We start from the raw sequence: 21,853 nt of genomic DNA, 5'->3' as shown, positions 1-21,853 counted from the left end.
GCTATGAGGCTCCAAGGGTAAGAAGTCTAGTAACGTGGAAATCCCAACCCCAGTCTTTGTGTCACAGAATCTTCACTCCACTGGGAAACGAAACTGCAACTAAAATCTACACGAGATTCAGCAAACATGCTTTGGGGTGGGGGGGTTATGCGATACACTGCTTAAATGACAATAGACTCTCATTCATCCAGGTTGATTCCATCATAGTAGTAGGTTTAGGGGCTGTCATTTGGACTCAGTTTTTACAGTAAACCTTTAAAAACTAAGTCCAGATGACAGCCCCTAAACCTACTACTATAAATGACAAGACCATACTTTATGAAAGCACCCGCCCTTCATGTAAAAAATAATTTCCTCTGCGTTCAGTAGAAGAGCTGTGTGTTCTACTGAGGAAGCTGATGTGCCTTTGAGCAGAGGAAGAGTTTACAGAATGAATCATTTTGATTCTGTCATTTAGTGCAATGTGAAACCATTGCAGCAGAAAATCATCATCTCTTTTGATTCAATGAAGTTCATTGTGTCTATAAATTCTATTAAGCAGTTAAATTATTTTTTATCAGACACTGGGTTTGTTTTGTGTAAAACCTACCTCATCATCTCTTTTGTTTCTGATTCGAACTTGCTGACAATCAGTATTAGGGGTGTAAGAAAAAAAATCGATTTGGCAACATATCGCAATACTTCATTTGGCAATACTTGTATGGCTTCAAAATGCTGCCATGACGATATTTATTTAATTATTTCTGAGCGTCCTTCAGTGTCTGACTCTTGTTGTCCACTTCACCCTCCGACCGCTAGTTGGCAGCAGAGAACACGGAGCCTCTTTGAGCAGCTGAACACAACACAAGACAACAGGAAGACTGCAGCCAGAGGCAGCTGGTTCTGTTTTTATGAGCCATGAACGACTTCGTTTTTAGTTGGTATGGATACCAAACAGAAACTCTGAGCCATGTTGCTGCCGGTAAGGTATAAAAACGTGGATTGCTGTGTTTTTTAGCGGCTCAGATAAAAACGAAAAGCAGTGCAGCTGCGCAGCGGCTAATGCTGTCAGCAAAGCGGGTCAAAGTTCTGCTGAACCTCCCAGCAATAGATTCTAGTTCAGAGACCTGATGAATCAGAGGGATGTGTACAACGCTCTGAAAAAAGGCCGACATCGTGGTGATCGACGTTAATAGTTTGCTAGTATGAGAAAGCCTGGCTGCAACGGTGCAGAGCAGAGTGATATGTTAACAAAACAAAGGATCTTTGTCACATTAAAACGTCTCCTTCATTCTGTCATCATGCTGCCTCGTCATCGCACTTTATTGTTTCTGGAAAGAATCAGTGCTCCCACCCTTTATTTTTGAAGCACCATTCAGGCTCCTCAACCATTTAAAAGCACTGGAGAAGCTACATTAAGCAATATTAAAAAAATACCCAGTATTTTAATTCCCCATTATTAGTTAAGGCACATACATTCTTTGTTTTTTCTTATGCTGAAAAATATTTTGTTGTTGTTGAATTTGCCTTGGTAAAAGCAACTTATATATGAGATACAGTTGTAGTGCTTAAAATTGTGATCATTAAATAAACTGAATTTGAAAATTTTATTACAGTGTAAAATATGTTTCGGTAAAATATCGGGATACGTATCGGATCGCCAGACTCTTGCCAACACACACCCCTAGTCCCCCTATGATAATGAAACAAAAATGCAGCTAATGCGGTTTCAGTAAATAAGTCCTCCCAGGAGAAGCATGAGGCTGGAAATGATCCGATAAGTTCTAACAAATCTGGAGGAGCAGACCTCAGTTTTAGAACCAAGTCTTCTGCTGTGACAAGGACAGCATGATCTGCTCATTTTTTAAGGAATTTGAACTGGGCTAAACATAAATTCTACCCCTACGGCTTCTCCTTATCCCTCCAATTGCAAGGGGTAGTGGTGCCCAAAATGTTTTTTTACGGGCTAACCCTCGCAGCGGGGGGGCTCTGCATCCTTCCGCCGCGTTACTCTGAGGAGAAGTGCTTTTCTTCACGTGGGTGAGCTTAAAGGCCCGTACACACCGGGATGAATATTCGCCAGGCGTTATTCGCCAGCGTTTTTCGCCAGCGTTTTTTGTGTTCACACCCAGGCGATCTTCGCTGACGATGAGCCGAGCGAACATGCAATTTCATTCCCTGACATTAGATGGCGCTTAATGTAAACAGAAATACTCCTGTACACAAGGTGGCGCTGCACAATTTTATGCTTCTTAAAGTCGCTTTTCACTCAGAAGAAGAGAGCAAGTGTTTACGCGCTTGTCAGAATCATACAAAGAAAACATGAATATTTCAAGCACCAGTAGCTCCGACTGGTGCTTGGTTCGGGGATATTTTAGAATGTCCGTCATTATTTCTTCGCGGCAGTGTAGACGCTACTCGGCGTCTATCTTCTTCGCTGGTATGTGTGCTCAGCAAGGCAGTTTTGTGTTTGAGCGCCCCCAAGTTGTGTTTTACTGTAACTTCAGAAGCTCCAGACACGTGTGCGAAAGCGCCATTCTCATTGGTCGAATAGAAAACGAACCCGAGGCGTTTTTTTTTTTTGACGCTCTGACGCCTGGCGTTTTTTCGCGTCGGTGTGCACACTCTCATTGGTGCCTTTTGTTTAGTCACGAGGCGTTAAATTCATCCCGGTGTGAACGGGCCTTTAGAGCACAAATGTCTACATTTAAATGTAAGTAATGACTTTTTGTTTAGCATGACATTTTTAATGATATAAAACTGATGTGTTTATGTATTTCTGAGCACTAGCACCTCCATGCTATCGTAGCTGACCCGTGGCTATTGATGATGTCATCAAGTTGGAGTACCCAAATTTGAAGACACTATTTTTCCATAACTGTCCGTTTGGAGGGCTTAATGTCGGGGTGGGGGGAGGATTTGGCTTCAGCCTTACATTCAGTGCATCACTATGGCTTTTAGGGGTTAAAAATGAACATTGGAGGCTATGACTAAAGAAGCCAAAGCTGCATGACCTTGCTCCTTCATGTCTTCTTTCACTGCATCCATAAACCTCCTCTTTGGTTTTCTTCTAGAAAACATCACCAACAGATGGGTTCCAATCTTCAGAGCAGTGGGAGCAGAAATAGTTAATACTCAGCTACTCCACTTGCTTCAGTATTTGCAATAAAACTCCTGCAGATTAATAAGTAATTTTTATTTGTGTGGCACATTTCACAAAAAGCTTCTGGATCTTTGAGAACAGAAAATTGAGGAACTAAGAATTGAACAGAGGTGAAAAGGGAAGGTGTACCAGAAGAAGGCTTTAAGCTGTTCAGACTGATCTATCAGCAGCGCCGGACACGATGCAACCTGAACTGACACCAATTAGGCCTCCTCCAGCTTCGCTGCCCGATAGATTTCAGCTCTGCTGCCATGTGACGCCAACCAATTATGGTGGATTGACTTGAAATCGACTGAATTGTGACCTGAAACTTAGATTTATTTTTCTCAAGGGCTGGGGGGGGTACAGGGAGCATTCCAATCCCTGGCCGTCTCTCTGTAATGCTAATGTGCCAGCGGTGCCTTAATGTGATTTAAGAGCGGTTCTCCTGACCCAGCATCTCCCTCCTGCTTCTGTCTCTACACCAGATTTTAGCTGTGAAGCCAACAAATCAGAAGGTAGCATACGTTACAGCTGCTGCTGCTCGCGGTGCAAAAATTAAAGAAGGTTGTTGCTTATTTCAAGATGGCAGAAAAATCACTGAAGTGATTTTAGGTTAAGTCAAGATAATCTGATGCTACAGGGCAGAAATAACACCTAAATTCTACTGAAACTGGAGTATTTTACTGATTTTTTTTGACTTGCACGAGCTTCCTCAAGGCAAAAAAAAACATCTGACAGAAGAGAACAGCTGATTTAGTGTGGAGGATGATAAGGAAAGCATCATAAATCGTTTATTAAACGTCTATTTTGATGTTCCTGAGTGAGGAGGCGGGTTCTGGCCCTACGACGGGCTTCTGCACACATTAGCTGAACATGACAAGACTGATAGAGGGTTCAATAATCCTCTTAAAGCAACAACATACCCTCTGGTAAAAACTGTTCCCCTGCTTCAGAAATTAGAGGCAAATGTCAGGGTGGAAATGTTATAATAATTAGTAATTACACTGAAAAATGTAAAAATTGACAGCCAAGAAAATGTCTGCTGTGGTCCATCAATTAACGCCAGCACGGCTCATATGTGCCATTTTTTTACCCCCACACTATCGAGCAATCCCCCATTTTCCAGTGTTACAGCATCACATCTGGAAACTGATGTCATCCACACTAATATTTTTAGTAGAAATTTCATTTTTTTAATCATACATTTTCAAATAGCAGATTCCGTTGGACAATTCAATATGAAATCCAAGCATAAATTCAAAAAAATCCATTTACCAATTTAGAAATCAACGTGAAGAAAATCCAAATCCGTCTTACTTTTGTTCATCAATTGTATTTTAAATAGATACATTTGTGTACCACAATTTAATAGAAAACACATTTTACAACTGTCAATTCCATATGCAAATCAGTAGTTTTAAAATGTTTTATGCAATTGATAATTCAACATGAAAAACGACATTTCAGTTCATTTTCGGTTTTAATTTCATTTTAACGTAATCTAAAATGGATTGCATTTTAATTTGCAACAGTGTTCTAGTTCCAGAATTCAAAAGAAATTGTAAAACAGCCCTGCAATGGAAACCTCTTCAATGTGTAACCCTGCCTTTGCCCCACTGTTGGGATAGGCTTCAGCAGCTCTGGGACCCCAAAGGGGGTTCAATGGGTTCAGAAAATGGCCTCATTCCTACCCCTGGGCCCAATTCATCACTTTTTCTGATCCATACCTGTGGGGTATATTTTTCAATTGATTTTGAGTTTTGACACAAAGACACGGTAGATTTTAGATTAATTTAAAATTAACTTAGAATTGCAAATTAACTTGAAAAATGGAAAAATCCTTTTAAATTGTATAAAGAAATTGCTCATTGAATTATCACTTGAGAACAGTCTATCATTAATCATTATTTTACATTTTAATTATAGGTGAAAAAGTATAATTGTATGCAGAAGAGCATGATCAGACCAGGAAACTTTTGCTTTGCGACTCCTTAATCACTGTTGTCTTCAGTCAAATCCTTTTCACAGAGCATTTCAAATTGATTTGTAGAAGTGTTGGCTTTCATTGCGTGTTGTTCTGCATGAACGGCTGCACAAACCAGTGCAGATGGATGTCCTCCTTCAATGAAGAATCTCTGAATCTGCTTCAGAGTTTGTTACTTTCAGGAACCTCCAAGTCTTATTGGGCCTAAATTCTGCACAGTAAGCATAATTCACTGTCTGTAAAAGGTAAAGTGCTACCCAGAATGGTTTTGCAGACCCAACTGAATTCAGTCATTTAAAATGAAAACGTATATGTATAGGGTTAATTATTGGCCGTCCACTTTTAGAAGGGGCTTCGTTATTGTGGCTGAAAAACACCTTGAAAAAGCTTCCCATATATTTCCTAAAACTTCCATCAGTCTCCTGTTTGCTGTCTCCTCCACCTCTTCTCTTTAGCATATTTAAAGGCAGCTACACATGAAGACAACCCGCTAGTCGCCATGTCCTCTGAAAATTGATAAAGAGGCAGGAGATGGAAAAGGAGACATGCACCTGTTGAGACAAGAAGCTCTGCTGTCATCAAAGCATTTCACAATTAATTGTATTTATCATTTATTCATTTATACAATGTTAATTGTAATTAAGTGCAGCACTGCCATAAAGTGCTGCGCTGATTTGTCTTGTAACCCATGTGCTATCCTGGGCACTTTAACGTTGGGAGTGGGGTCATCTAGACCCACTAGACCAGGGTTCACCAACCTTTTTGAGACCGAGGGCTATTTCATGGGCACCAAGTGGTATGAAGGGCGCCACTAAAAACCTCCTACCCCCCCCCCCCCCCCCCCCAAAAAAAAAACAACACAATTTGAGGACTTCCTTTTGTGTGCCCTATTTTTATTTGCTCATTTTACACACAAAAACATGCATGAATTTTCTAGACTCGTATTACAGGGGGGGGTCAAACTCAGTTGCAGAGGGAGCCTAATTTCAAAACAGACTTTAGGTTGCAGCCGAACAAGATAAATATTTATTGAACACACTAAAGCTAAACTTTTAAACCTTTGTAACTTTAACTTAATTTTAACTTTTTAAACATAAATGTAAATAAAAACAGACAGGAATATTAATCCTCACATTAATGGATTACTCAACCACCTCAACCTATTCTCAAAATCTTTACATTACATGAATCATAAGAATGTCCAGAAATTGTGTAATTTATTTGATCTATTTAAACTTTTGTAATAGACACTTACTTTTAGTGATTATTTTTTAAGTCATATTTGTTTACATATTTGGGTTTTCTTTGTCTACCTTTATCTCAGAATTGATATTGTTGTCATTGACAGACATGCCGTGGTTGTTTGTTGAATATTTGCTTCAATAAAAAAAAAAAAAAAAAGATTTTCTTTGGGTGCATTCCCTGCGGGCGCCACAAGGGGTGTGTGCGCCCGCGGGCACAGGGTTGGTGACCCCTGCACTAGACAGAGCTCTGAACCTTTTTTCTTCAATGATTTGTGATCTTCACTGGTGTCCATGGATTACATGAAATCTTTCCACCTTTATCCACCTTTGTCATGGTAGGGAGAACACGTCAATGGAAGGGGGGGGGGGGGGGGTCATCTAAGATAGCACAAGGGTTAACATCAATAATGATAAAAAATATCTTAGATCTACGTCAGAGTATGCATCTTCTGAACCAACATGATCAAATTTAAGGAATCATCCAAAATTGACATTTCTGAAAGGCTTTCCTGCAGCCTGTGCCTTTCAGGGGTAAACAGCAGGATGTTAATGAACAGAAGCTTCAACTCTGAACACTGTTTTACAATGAAAGGTTTGTAACTACGTATTTGATAAGAACGGCTGCTTTTGTCATCAAAACCTGCGAGAAACACACCATCATTTTGTTTTACTTGCTGGGGCGTCTTCTCGAGATCTCAGCAGTTGAAAGTCTGGCAAACAGGAGCTGACAAGCCTGACGAAAGATGTCCAAGCTGCAGTCTTTAAAAAACTCTGATGTGATGGCATAAAATGGATTTGTTCAGGAAACGCGAGTTTGTCACTCCCCTGTGTGTACTGTGAGTTTTTACAGAACAGTTATAGAAATATATGACATTCTTGCGAAAGAAAAATAAACTTTTTTACAAAAGTAAATGAGAATCAGTTTTACCAAAAGAATCCAGTTCTCATGATAAAGAATTGTGTTTTTAAAGAGAAAACCTAAAACTGCTCGCATGGGAAGACAAATAACTTGTATGCTAAAAACATGTAGAAAGCCATAAGCTGTCCCTGAAGATTAGATCACATTTCACTCTCTTCTGTATTTTTGACAACACAACATACTTCTGTCTGACAATGCCATCCCTGAATGCAAATGTGTTGTGAGTTAAGGTGTTGTGAGGTAAGTTATTGTGTTGTGTTGTGACCCTTCTGGGCCACCGTAGTACCCTGTTCAGCAGAGGATCTACTGGATACTAGGATGTTTAGTCCAGCTCAGCTGGACAAATACAGCACGCTGCAAAGATATAAATGATGCTGTTGGACCACTGACACATGGTGCAGAAACAAGAAGTTTCCTTGAATGAAGAAGAATCTGTGATCATTTCCTTATTCACCTGTTAGGACGGCAGGACCTAAAGCTGAACACAGTGACTCAACAACACAGAGTCTTCAGTGGGAGGCTTCTCCAGATCTGCTGTAACATTGACCGCTGCAGCAGATCCTTCCAAACAACAGCTTAGACCTCCTGCAGGGCTCAGTCTGGGCTTCAGCCAAAATCCCATGTGAACAGTGGAGCAGAAACCACTGACGGAGACGCCAACCAAAATAAATCAACTCAACCTAAAGCCGCAGTGGCCTTTGTAAGCTAAATGACATTAAAAAAAAACGTGATATTCAAACAGAGCAGCTTTTCTGCAGTAATAATAATTTACACTTCATCAAGCCAGAAAACATTCCCGCATGTACTCCGTAGCGTTTGGGGTTCAGACAAATAAATGACAGGGACCCGCACCAGGTTTAAGATTCACAAAGCCCAAATGTGAACATCAAGGCACGGAAATCAACTTCATGGTAGAGTATCTATTAAAAAAAAGCTCTTTGATTAAAGTTTGTCACTAATGGTGAAATGTTCTGACTTTGTTCTCTTCTTACCTTACAGGGGCACCTCTGCTCTGGGCTGGTTTGAGGAGGACTGTGACGGTGCTGTCTGTCTGGTTCAGAGAGGTCTCCTGGTCATAAGCAGGCATGGAGGGTGCTGTGGTGAATAGGCAGCTTTTGTCAGAATCCATTCATGCTCATCGTCCTCTAAGAAACTATGTCTGCTTGGAAATCAGATGATCAGATTTATGTATTGCTATTCTAGGAAAAATATTTTGTCTTGAGAGTTGCATTCCTTATTCTAAAACATGCTTCGTTTGACTTCTCCGACCTGAAATCTTGGTGGTGAACTGGGTAATGACGGGAGGGCCGTAGCCCTTGGCTGTGCTGGCACGCAGGGTGAAGGAGTAAGTGGAGCCTGGGTACAGGCCTGTGAACACGTGGGTGGTTTCGTTGCTCATCTTCACTACTTTCCCACTCTGGTTGGAGAGGTCCAGTTCAGGGTCAAAGGAGCTCACCGCCTTGTAAAAGATCTAGCACAAAGAGAAGATGGACAGAATCTTATGGTATTTGCTTGAGCTTGATAAAAATGTGTTTTCATGGAACAAAGATTTGCCATCAGAAACATCCAGAAGCACCAACAGATAAAGTCTATTATATTTACCAGGTTGATGCATGTTATTACACAAACTCAATAATATACTAATATGGATGTATAACTGCTGAGGGTATTCTTTTGTGCATTATTCTTGCTTTGATTGCTTGAAATAAACCATTTTAAATCAAATCAAAAAACAAAAAGATGGATTATTTCTACTGTCCTAAACTCTAAACTTAACTGCGTAATTAAGACCTCCACAAATAGATTGATGTCATTTGTTTTTCATTGATGTGTCTGATTATATTTGCTTCATAAAAAACAAACAGTCACTCTGGTTTCCAAAGGAAGTCCGGTTTAGAGGGACCATGGAAACAGACTGCCTCATTACAGGTTCACATTTGACTTAGAAAGCAGCGCCTCATATTTTAAAGCCAAAGCTTGATGCATGCTGGTGGATTTGAGGATGGAGGAACAAACTAATGTATTTCTCTTTCATTAAAAAAAAACACTGGGAGCTCTGGTGAGAGCCATTAAGGTTAGTGTTTTTGTTAATGTTCATTTTTAATAAGTGTAGAGTCCTACTTTAACAAAATGCCTTTGCTGGTAAAGAAGCACCTCCATTATAATTCCAATTACTAAACACAAAGGGAGTTTGGAGACCTGCATAATTTGTAGCCATCAAGTTTTGAAATGCTTGAAGGCTTTTCTCATTTGTTCTTTGTCTGGGAAATGAGTTTGAACACCAAAATCCAATATCATATAATTTCAGAGGAGTTTGAAATGACTTGTGGACACTGGACACATGTGCAGGTCTTTTCAACTACAATGGAACACCCTGGAACCGAGAATAAATACAGATTTACCAGAAAGAATTCATGATTCAGCGTGATATATTTGTGAATTCGTTTTTGTTTTTTTACACACACACTATCAAATTCACAAGATTGCAAAACATGCAGCCAAGGCATCATCTTTCAGACCCTAAGGTAACTGAAGTTGACGGTAAAAAAATCCTATTTAGAATAGAATAACATCCATCATGTTCTGCTCCATGTGGAGGTGAGCTAGACTGTATAGTGGGAACCTTTCAACCTTCTTGGCCTCGTCCCCTCTCATGGAAAAGATGTTTCAAGTCCCCAAAATTCAGTGACCGGGGGTCTGGCTGCCAAGGCACTGCCTTCGACTGTGACCCAAACCATATAGCATTGACCCCTCTCCCATAGGTAGCGGGCCCTCGGAGTAGTGATCCCACCTCATCACTTTTGGCTGGACTCAACGGGGGCCTGTGGGAAGATCTGTGTGTACAAGTTACAGTACTACTTATAGTACTGTAACCCTGGGTGTTTTGAAAAGCAACTTATAAAACGTAATTATTATTACAAAACTTCTAACAAAATATATTGGTAAATATTTAGGTATGACAATGAGCTGTGACGTAGTGTTTAGAACTGTCGCCTCCAAGCTAAAAGGCCCCGGTTCAAATCTCAGCCGGCTCTTTTTTGTCTGGAGTTTGAATGCATGCATTTAAATGTCTAGTTTCCTCTGACAACCCAAAAAATGCCTCATAAGTTAACTGGTGGCTCTGAATTGTCTTGTAGGCGTGACTGTGTGTGTGACCCATCCGGGGTGTGCTCCACCTTCACCCAACCGTTGGAGGGCCTCCAGCAACCCCATGATTTCCAAAATGAAACGGCCCAAATAGAAACCAAATGGGTAGGTCAGATACTGAAATCCCTACCCAGGTTCCTCAAACTTTACCATAATAGCTAATTAGGATATAAAAGAAAAATACATTTGTAGAAATCCTTATATTAAGGATTTCCGCAGGAACCCTATATTCATTTGCACCCAAACAATGAGTTTTGATTACGTTTAAAAGCTAGAGGCTTCAGACAGGGTTGCCCACTCTCTCCTTCTCTTTTTGCTATATTTATTGAGCCTCTAGCTGCAGCAATAAGACAGAATGAGAGCATTAAAGGAATTAAAACCAAACACAGCCATCATAAAATTAGTCTCTATGCAGATGACATATTACTGTTTTAAGTAATTTACATTCTGTAAATAAAACGGCAACAATCATTAATGAATTCTCCTCTATATCAGACTATTCCATTAATTGGAATAAGTCTGTTTTATTACCACTGAACAATAATGCGGAGCAAAGACTCACAATACCAGTTAAATCAGGAAATATCAAATATCTAGGTATCAATTTTCCCCCCAAACTATCAGAACTGGTGCAGCTAAACTACACCCCATTACTGAAAAACATACAGGACGATCTAACACGCTGGACCAACCTGCCTCTGTCCCTTATGGGCAAGGTAGCCACAGTAAAAATGAAAATCGTACCCAAAGTTAATTATCTCTTCTCAATGATTCCCACACAACCGCCATTAAAATGGTTCAAAACATTAGACTCATCCATATCAAGCTTTTTATGGAACAATAAACCTGCAAGAATTAGTCTAAAAAGTCTAAAATCTGCAAAAAGCTGTTGAGGATTAGAATTACCTAACTTCCACAATTACTTTCTTGCAAATAGATTACAATACATCTTAAAATGGTTAAAAAATAATCCAGAAACCAACTCATGGTTAGACTTGGAACAGGCGTTATGTGGAAAGATCAACCTGTCAGATCTTCCATTTATTAGCCAAACAGTTAAAAAAACAGGATTGTTTCAAAAGCATTAATATAAATGCCACTTTAACAGCCTGGTGGGAATTTCTCAAAATATCAAAATCATCAATTCAACCGTGCAAAATGACACCCATCTGGAACAACCCAGACATCCTCATAAACAAAAAAATTATCCACTTCCCAGCTTGGCAAGCAGGGGGCATAAAACAACTAGAGCACATAATTATTGATAGAAGATTCATAACTCCCCAGGAACTTCAAGACAAACATGGAATATATAACTTCTTGGAATATCAGCAACTTAAATCAATTATTACTAAAAAGTTTAAATACAGAGACAACGATTTAAAGCTACCAGGTGTAGTTACCACTCTGATTAATTTAACAATGAATAAAACTCTCTCAAAAATATACAAACTTTTATGTAATTTAGATAATAATATTTCACTTCCGACAACAAAATGGGATGCGGATTTGAGCATCAGCACAAATGAAAGCTTCTGGTCAGAACTTTGTCTAAACACCTTTAAAATGACAAAAAGTCCAAATCTGCAGCTAATCCATTTCAAAACTCTACACAGAATTTACTACACTGGACAGAGGATGTTCAAGATGGGTCTCAGTAACTCAGACATTTGCCAGCACTGTGACAGTAATCTACCCGACAGTTACATGCATGCACTGTGGTTCTGCACTCCTGTCCAGGCTCTCTGGCGGCAGGTATGTGCCGATCTATCAGTCTGGCTTAAGGTTTCAATCACTGCCTCACCGTCACTTTGTGTGCTTGGTGACATGAGTGCCATCGATGTAGAAGGAGGATTAGCATCTATCATTTTCATAACTCTTTGCATTGCTAAAAAAACTATTTTAATAAATTGGAAAAGCAAGAAAAATATAAATATAAGTCAACACAGAAATCTGCTGCTTGATCATATCAGCTTGGAAAAAATGTCAGCCCAAGGTTCAAGTAACTTTGAAGGAATTCGGTCTCTCTGGTATCCCATAGCTAACTCCATGACTTAGGGGGTGGGGGGGCCTGGTCGTCGGTGCTCCTTGCCCTTCTGCCGTGGGCCGGGGTGGGGGTCGGGGCCTCCGGTGCTTGGCGGGGGGTGGTGGGGGCTCTGTTGGTCGGGGGGTCGGGTCCGGCGCCTGGGTGGGGCGGGCTGGGGTGCTGCGTTGTCCTCTGGGCTTGGTTGTGGGGGTGCGTGGTGGGGGGATGGGGTGGTGGTCTGGCTTGGCTTGGGGGGGTGGTCCCTTTGCCTGTGCTGGGGGGGTTGGCGGGGGGCCCTGCTCGGGGGGGGCCCAGCGGCGCCGGATGGGCTGTCCATCTACACCTGGGGCTGGGATCGGCCCTTCCCTGGCTCTGGGGCGGGACGGGACAGCCCTCTTGGGGCCCCCGGTTGCTCTGGGTGTCATCCGCTTCGGTTGGGGGTCTGGGGTGGGGTGGGGGGGGGGGTCTTGTCGGCCCTGTCCTGTGGGGGGGCATTCTGGGAGAGGGGGGGGGCACTATTGGTACGGGGCAGGGGGGGTTGACGGGTCGGGGTCTCCGCTGAGGCCATCGGCGGTTTCCCCGGCCCGTTGGCTGCCTCGGTCCCGTCGAGGCCTGACCAGAGCTCTTCTAGGGCCGGCGTTTGGGGGTGGGGGCCTGGGCTTGCTCCGGGGGGGGGCGACGCTTTCTGGCTCCTCTCTCTCTGTGTGGGGTGGGTGGTGCTGGGCCTGGGGTGTCAGCGCCTCCGGGGGTGGGGCCCCTGGGCTGGGTGGCCCTGGCCCCTTTGCTGGGGGGGGGAGGCTGGGGGACAGCTGTTTGACCACCGGGGGACAGTCTACCAGCTGACCCCAACTTACCCCCTTGCTCATATAACCTCATATTAGGGTGAGGGGGTGGGGGGTCTAGCCTGCGATGCGCCTTGGGGGGGGGTACTTGGCAGTGGCCCCCCTCCTATGGTTGCCGTATGGAGTGGGCCCCCCCTCTTTCGGTTTTATTTGCACCTTGGACATGTAGGGTCCTTGGTAGGGGGGGTGCTTGGACATCACTGCCAGCAAGCAGCAGATGTCCTCCTGGCACCCTACCCGCCAATTTTAACCGCACCTTAGACATTTAGGGCCCCTTGGTGGGGAGGGTGAGGGGACATCACTGTGAGTAATCAGGAGATGTCCCCTTAGTGCCCTACTCGCCAATTTTAACTGCACCCCCCTTAGTACACACACCCCTCCCCCTTCAATATATACATTCCAACATAAACACACACACATGCACACACACACCCTCTCAAACACACATACACGCACACACATTTTGCAAGGAAGGTGGGAACTGGGTCCATCTGTCCCCTACCCCTTCCCTGGTGGGGGGTGCGGCCCCTTGGCGATGGCGGCCGTGTCCCTTGGGTGCTGGCTCCATGGGCCCGGCGGTGCTCTCTCCGCACGGTGGGGGGGTTCATATTACACCTGAGCCGGGGGTGTTCGTGTCCCTGGGGGGTGGGTCCTGGTCCTTGCCCCTGAGCGCTGGGCCCCGCCAAACTTCCAACAAGGCCGAGCCTGGTCGGGCCATATTTATAACACCCCTTGTGGGCCCTCTTTTTTCCCCGGGGTTCCCCCTCCTGGGCGGGGGCGGCGGGCCCCTGCCTTGCTCCTCCCAGGACCAAACGTGGGCCGGGCGGATGGCTGCCTGGAGTGCGGAGCGGGTCTCCCTTGGGGGGGTCCTGGCTCGTACCTGGGGTGGGGGCGGGGGGATGCCCGGAACTCCTGGGTGGTGGTGGGGTGCTCGTCTGGGGCTGTGGGCGTCCTTCTCCGGTGGGGCCCTGCGTTGGGCTCTTCCGGCGCGGCGGGGGGGCTGCTCTCCTGGTTGGGCTGGGGCGGCGCTCTCTTTCCCTCCGTGCCTCCCTGCTCTCTGGGGGCCTTGCGGCGGTCCTGCTGGCCCTGGCCTGGGTGGCGGGCTTGATCGCCCGGGCGGCGGTTGTTCCCTGCCGGTTCCCGTGTGGCGTTGGGGGGATTTCGGCTGCCGCTGCTCCTGCGGCGGGGCGTCTGGGTGTGGGGGTGGCTGGTTACTCTCCCTCCTTCTTGTCACGTTCCACCATCCATTTTAGAAGAACATAAACACTCACCTGAGCACAGGTGTTAGCTCACCTTTGCACTTGTAGTTTGCATGATTGAATGACTGAAATATTTCACACTAGTTGGTTTTAAGGCATAAGTATGCGTGTGAACACTATCTGTTTTGTGTACATGTCGACAGGTGGACATTTCTGCAGCTAGCAGGTGTGTTTATAACATTTGAGTGTGTGTGTGGACGGGCCCCGCCCTTTTTGTACTGCATTTGAACCTTACCATAATGATTAACAACCAGTAAACTTGTTGCTGTATGCTGCTTCATGGTCTTACTCCCCTTCCCCTCCTATTATCACCCCCTACCCCCCCTCTCTCTAACGTCCCTCTCTCTTCTTCCCCTCTTTCCTTTTCCGTCCGGTCCAACACCAAAGATTTTCAGACATGATTGAAATTAATAAAGTTTGGCCTCAATTACAAAAGGGGTTTATTCAGTCATACCTTTGGTTTGTCTGAAGATTAATAACCCCTCTTGTTAAAGTAAAATATGTCCAACACAAGAGGCCCTCAGCTCTCATCTGTCTGCCCAGCTGTTGGACAGGACAAGTTAAAAAAATAAAAATAAAAAAAAATAAAAGCTAGAGGCTCTTAAAACAGGAATTTTGCAACTGCAGAAAAACAGGAAGAAATGTGTTGTTTTTTAACATATGAGTCAGAAAATGCTGGGGGGAAAATAAAAGTGTACAGTAAACCCTTGTTTTTCGCGGGGGTTACGTTCCAGAAAGAACCCGTGATAGGCAAAATCCGTGAAGTAGAAAAACATCTATTTTTTTTAACAATTATTATACAATTAAATACTCTGTTATACATAGAAAAGAAAGAACAAACCATTTTACAGGCTCAAGCATTTGTTTCACAAATCAAAATACTTTAGAAAGGTTTTTTTTTCAACAAATAACTTCTGTACTGTCAAATAATAATTTGAATCATCGATGTAAACAGAAGGCTTCAAATCGCGGAGATAAGCCCCGCCCACCGCGACCCGAGAGTAATTGAATTAAACGGGGGAAATTTAAAATGATCATGAAAAAAATACAAAGTACAAACGGACAAATAGTGGCTCAGGTGTATTTCAATGCTCTTCAGTCTGAGAAGCTGCAGTGTTTTCTGCTTCTCAAGCCGGCGGTGCAGCTGTGTGTGTTTGTTCGGGAGAAGAACATAGTGATTGACAGTTGGTGTTGCTCTTTTTCTATGGGTTTTAGAGAAACTTGAAATTGCAAGATGATTTGCATGTACGTAATTTGGAAAGCTAATTTACGTACGTGTACATTACATTAAACTGCAACATTATTGACGCACAGGTAGAGAAGAAGCGGAGTGACTTTTTTAGCCAATCAGAATGCAGAACACAATGCACGATGCAAATCCGTGAAGTAGCGAAAGCGTGAAAAGTAAACCGCGTTATAGCAAGGGATCACTGTATAACCTTTTCGTGTTAGACATCGTCAGATTGAAGTCCAGACTCATTTTGAACAACGTGTAGAGAGAAGCAGCAGAATGGATGAAAACTAACAGTCATTCAGCAGACCCAAATGTTAATGGGAGGGATGGGGCACCTGGAGCAAGCTGCTGGCTTTGACCGTTGGCTTAGAGCAACTCAGGCCCCTCATCTCCTCCCTGTTGCTGAGAGCTCTTTAACCCTTGTGCTATCCTAGGCACTTTAACATTGGGAGTTGGGTCATCTAGACCCACTAGACAGTGCTCTGAACCTTTTTTCCTCAAGGATTTGTGATCTGGGTGGGCGCTGTGGCGATGTTCCAATGGCCAGGCTGGCTCCTGGTATGAAAGGATTCCCAAATACCGTTTCCTCACAGCAGAGCCGAGCAATACTTTTTTGTTTGCTTATTTATTTATTTAACGTTACATAGTCATTATTCTTTGTAGGTGGGGGCCATGGGTCATGTGTTTTAACAGAGGGGAGTGGGAAGGGTGGGTTTGGTTTTTACTGTAATATTGTGTGTTTTCTGTTTTTAATGTTAAAGCGCTTTGAGCTGCACAAAATGCATGAGAAGCGCTATTTTATAAATAAAGTTTCATTTGATTTGATTTGATCTTCACTGGTGTCCATGGATTACATGAAATCTTTCCACCTTTATCCACCTTTGTCATGGTAGGGAGAACACGTCAATGAAAGGGTGGGGTCATCTAAGATAGCACTAGGGTTAAGTGGATCCCCATTGACTGTATATAGGAACTGGACACACTAATCCCACCCCCCGTTCCAAACAGGAAGTCGCGCTGGCTCAAAAAGCCAAAATTCCATTGACTTCTATAGAGAAATAAACAGCTGTTCCTCAGTCATTCTATTGGCCAAAGAAACATTGACTCAGACTGACTCTGACCAATCACTTTCGACTGGCTCCAATGGCGATGTCCATATTGCAGAAAAATGTGGAATGAAGGTGCTTCATTTTGCTGGAGCCAGAGGTAAGGACAGGTGACATCACACCCGCCCTATCCAGTTCCCTTACACAGTCAATGAGTGGAGCAGGGAGCTTGGGGCTCACCCAGCATATTTTCTACACATAAGCTTTTTTTTAAACTGCATTTTTTTTCGTCTGCTCCTGATTCACAACGATTTGAAAAAAATACTCAAAAACGCAGTTTTAAGCTTCAATTCTTTCATAGTTATCCTCCATGAGAAAAATGCTACAATAACATGTTAAAACACAATTTTCATCGGAGTGGGTCTTTAAGCAACAGGAGGAGACGAAGGAAAGCAGTAAATCACCTTACTTTATGAAGATGCAATGCATTATCTTATTGCATGGCACCTGATTTTTTCCATCAAAGCAAAAATCCAAAAAACAGTCTGTCACACCTAGGGACAACTTAAGCTTCAATTTACCAATGAAGCATGTTTTTGGACTGTGGGAGGAAGCCGGAGTACCGGTCGGAGTAGCATGCACAGGGACAACATGCAGACCACTCAGAAGGAACCCAGCTGGGATTTGAACCAGCGCCTTCTTGCAGTGAACCCAGAGGGGAGAGGCCACAGAGCTGAGCAGCAACCAAGGAGGAAGGAGCCACTACCAGGTAGCCCAAATCCAAGATGTGTTGCAAATCAACACCCCCCTCAGACACCCTGATGAATTGATGTAAGGAAAAAAATTCAGTTCGGGGACAGCTTCTCTGACCGCGATGTTACTTAAAACCCCTGTCTTCCCCACCCCAAGCATGGGTCCCAGACATCCCGAGTCAGGAGGATGCATCGCAAGGCAAACCGATTCCCCAAGCCCAACCACTCCATCCTACACAAAGAGAGGAGCCAAGTAGGAACTGATCTCACGGGCAAACCCAAGCCCCCGTCCCTCAAGCACTTCAGCCAAGCAAGAGTTCTGGTCAGGGACTAATGGGTCTGAAGCACACAATTGATTGAGCCACCCACTCTCTGTTAGTATGCCAATTGGTCAAACATCTAAGACCCCATCCCATCTGTAGATCCCTCCATCCCACAAAGCATCCCCAATGACAGGATCAACGACAACCCCAGCCAGTCTTCACTAGATCACAAAAATTGACCAAACGCAGGACCCCAGAGGGGTAGCCTCAATCTGTCCCATTTTTAATGAATGTGAGGAAATTGATACTGTGGATTTTTAGGCTCAACCCTAACCTCTGTACTCACCAGTTCTAGTATGCTGCTGTTTCTGTCAGTGAAATAAAATATGATTTGATTAAACCTGTTCTGTGTAATACCTAAGAGGTTCCTTTTGAGAATGGCCATGATAAGATGGATTTTCCTCAATCATCATAAGGGCTTCTCTACCTCATACTGTGTGATGATCCCGTAGGTCTGCTCAGGCTCCCTCCACTTCAGGATGATCTTCTCCTCATAGGCACTGCCCTGAATTGACTCCAGAGGAATGACTCCTGGGACTATTGGGAAGAAACAAAAGAGGTTGTTACATTTTTCATTTTGAGTTAAAATTGACCAAGAAAAGCATTTTTTTTTTCAAATTGTAAAGATTCCAAGTCATCTACATTATTTTCTCGCAGAGTTCCATTTTTCAGGGGAGTTGGATTGTAAAAACTAATCTAGAAAATATTTGGCTGCTCATCCAAGTTATTCTTTAATTCTAACTGTTGGTGTGTAACCCTTGTTCTATCCTAGGCACTAACATTGGGAGGTGGGTCATCCAGACCCACTAGACAGTGCGCTGAACCTTTTTTCTTCAATGATTTGTGATCTTCACTGGTGTCCATGGATTACATGAAATCTTTCCACCTTTATCCACCTTTGTCATGGTAGGGAGAACACCTCAATGTAAGGGGGGGGGGGGGTCATCTAAGATAGCACAAGGGTTAATAGATTTATATAATAATCTGATAAATACTCTGAATAGGTTTTCAAGTACAAGTATGCAACACAAATGCCCATAAACCAGGCAAAATAAATTCCTCAAGTTTTCTGTCCTTGGAGTCTAGAGCTCTACTTTTTGGACAAATAACTGCACATAAACTTGTAGGGACTACAGTGCAACCTGTTTGGTAAGATTAATGAGTAGATTCACTCACCATCTTCATCAGTCTGTAACTCCAGCTCTCTGCTCTCCTTCACACCCTCTAGGTTGCGCAGCACCAGCTTAACGCTGATGTTTGTGAAGGGCGTCAGGTTGTGAATAGTGTGCTGAGGATCATGGCTTTGGGTGAGGTAGCACACCTCCTCCCGAGTCTCCTCTTTGAAGGGTATTTTGGAGCGATACTGGACGGTCAGGTTGTAGCTGTAGCATCGGGTCACGTTGTAGCCCAGAGGTTCCCACCGTATTGTCACCTGCTTGGACTGGATGTCCACAACCTCCAATCGTTGTGGGCCATGCATGGGCTCTGAAAATGTGCATAGGGACAGAAATATCAGTGTACATCAAGAATGGGCAGCTGTTGCAGAGGTAGAACAGTTGACCTCTGATTGGAGGAACGCAGGTTTAGTCCCTGCCATGCCTGCCCATGTGTCAGAGTGCCCTTGAGCAAGACACTATACCATATGTTGCTCCAGTGTGTGAATGTGTGTTTATGGGTGAATTGGACTGTAAAGCGCTATAACAGTATACGCCATATACAATCTAGAGGTGAACGACTTGTCAGGTCAAGCAGGATAAACAATGTCAGATTCCTTATAGCAGATTAATAACTATTTTGATAGTCTTTACAGAAACCGCTTTTTCTGTTGTGACTTTCAGTTTCTACTTTATATTTTCAAAGCTTAAGTCTGCCTGTGCATTGGCAGAAATTTAGACCAACTTGGTGTTCCAGCAGCTACACACCATAGTGGAAAGCCTTCATAGGAAAGCATGTTATTCCACCAGTCCTCTTGTGCACTGACTCTCCATCTGGCCAAGAAGCGGTTATCTATTAGCACCATGCTGATGCAGAGTCAGCAGGTCTGTCAATTAATTCAGAGGAAACCCCTACTCTTTGCCATCTCATCACATCTGGTCACAGACTCCATGTCTACTCAACTTTTCCTTTTGACGTTCTCATTTTTCCTTTACAAAATCCCCCGATCCTATTGTCCATCATGGTTTTTTTTCATCCCCAATTCTTTCTTTCTTGCTTTTACTCATCTCGGTACTGCCCATCTCCCCCTCCCTTCATGCAGGAAAGGGAAGTGCAGGCACAAGGTAATGGGATCAATTTCCATTCCAGGTTAAATTTGAAGTCCATTTCTCTAGAATGTAACACTTTACCACCTATTACAATGAGCCGAGGCTCAATTTTCTTGTTTCCCTGGAGACACAGCACTTGTACAGCAGCCATGTTTAACATTTTGGGTGTGTATTAGGGGGCTGTGTTAAGGGCTTGACCCAAGTTCATGCTTCCTTTTAATTTCTTTTTCTTTCTTTTTTTGCATGTCCAAACACTTCAAGTGGCCTATTTTTCTGAGTTTATTTTTATTTTTTATCCAGCATAGCATCTATAGACAACGAATGACAGAAAATTAGGTCACAATGCCTTATACAACGGAAGCTTGTTTATAAGACAAGAGAACTCCTCATTATTTGATGAGGAAGCAGTTGTAAAAACCACACTTTCCTGTTCTGTCAACAGTACAATATCAAGATCCAAATTATCATCCTCTTGTTTTCTTTGGGCTTTTCTCTTCAGCCAATCAGCTTCCTCTGTCTAACCCTGTCTTCTGCACCCTCTACCAGCAGCTACCTTCAGGTCTTCCTTCTCTGCATCCAGAAACCTCCTCTCTGGTCTTCCTCTAGACCTCTGGCAGCATCCTTCAGTCTCTCCTCTGGACATGTCCCAATCATCTCAGTCTTGATCTCCAGAACCTCTAACATGTGCTCATTCCTGATCCATCCTGGTCCCACCCAAAGAGAACCTATGCATCTTCATCTCTGCTACCTCCAGCTCTGCTTCCCGTCTTCCTCAGTGTCTCTGGGTCCAACAACATGGCTGCTCTCACCACACTCTACACCTTGCTTTCATTTCAGCTAAACTCTTCTATCAGTCCTGACACTTTTCTCCACCCATTCCAACCTGCCTGCACTCGCATCTTCACTTCTTCTCCCCCCTCTCCATTCCTCTGGATTTCAAATCCTCCTCCTTTATCTCTTTTTCCTGTAACCTCACTCTTCCTCTTGGGTTCCACTCATTCACACACATGTTCTCCATCTTACTGCTGCTAACCTGCATTTCTCTCCTTTCCAGGACAAATGTCCACCTCTCTAGCTTGTCCTCCACCTGTTCTCTGCTCTGAGTACAAATCACAGTATCGTCTGCAAACATCATAATCCATGGTGGCTCCTGTCTGACCTCATCTGTCAGCCTGTCCATCACCACTGCAAACAGGAAGTGGCTCGGAGCTGATCCCTGATGTAATCCCACCGCCACCTAACCCCGAGTCGCCACTGTATTAACTTTGAGCCGAGGCGGAAGTAATGTTTGCCGTGAGTTTCTTCTGAGACGCTATAAGGTGACGGACAGTAAGCATGTCAACATATGGCTAATGCAGACACGAGACCAGAGATGAGGACCCCCCCCCCCCCATCTCTTTCCTGTCTCCTGTGTGTGTGTGTGGGGAACACTTTGGCTTTCCATGAAGGGAAAAGACAATTTAACAAGTGGAATGCTGTGTGTTGACATTGTTACACAGAGATCGCGTATGCCACAGTAAAGCATCTAATCTGTTAACGAACTTAAAACGGCATCATCGACTGTAACAATCGGGTCTACAAGAAAAGAAATGTTGAAGTTAAAATGTTTTTTTTCAGGCCATCGTTAAGTATCCAAAGTTTCTGGTTCCTAGTAACTAATAGTTTTTCCTATTTTATTAAGCAGATCAC

General features: G+C 43.6%; 1 protein-coding gene and 1 long non-coding RNA gene across 9 annotated transcripts in view; one reads left to right on the top strand and one right to left on the bottom strand.

Moving 5' to 3' along the window:
* LOC101173688 (protein tyrosine phosphatase receptor type M) overlaps positions 1–21,853 on the bottom strand; it is a 301,112-nt gene that overhangs the window by 174,555 nt on the left and 104,704 nt on the right. For all 8 annotated transcript variants that reach the window (XR_013650742.1, XM_078935433.1, XM_078935435.1 and 5 more), the window contains 4 exons: positions 19,077–19,385; positions 18,328–18,437; positions 8,541–8,742; positions 8,264–8,366 (listed from right to left, as the gene is read on the bottom strand). Coding sequence is in view for 7 of the 8 variants with exons in the window: in XM_078935433.1 (XP_078791559.1) it covers positions 8,264–8,366; positions 8,541–8,742; positions 18,328–18,437; positions 19,077–19,385 (724 nt within the window). In the remaining variant the exon portion in view is untranslated. The remainder of the gene's footprint in view (positions 1–8,263; positions 8,367–8,540; positions 8,743–18,327; positions 18,438–19,076; positions 19,386–21,853) is intronic.
* LOC110014830 (uncharacterized) lies at positions 626–9,682 on the top strand. Its single transcript, XR_002289841.2, has 2 exons — positions 626–961; positions 8,271–9,682. It is a non-coding gene; the product is annotated as an uncharacterized LOC110014830 (long non-coding RNA).

Source organism: Oryzias latipes, chromosome 17, assembly GCF_053564925.1.
Source record: "Oryzias latipes strain Hd-rR chromosome 17, Olatipes_Hd-rR_3.1".
Lineage (NCBI taxonomy): Eukaryota > Metazoa > Chordata > Actinopteri > Beloniformes > Adrianichthyidae > Oryzias > Oryzias latipes.
The sequence above is the reverse complement of the archived record's forward strand: the minus strand, read 5'-3'. Positions and strand labels throughout refer to the sequence as shown.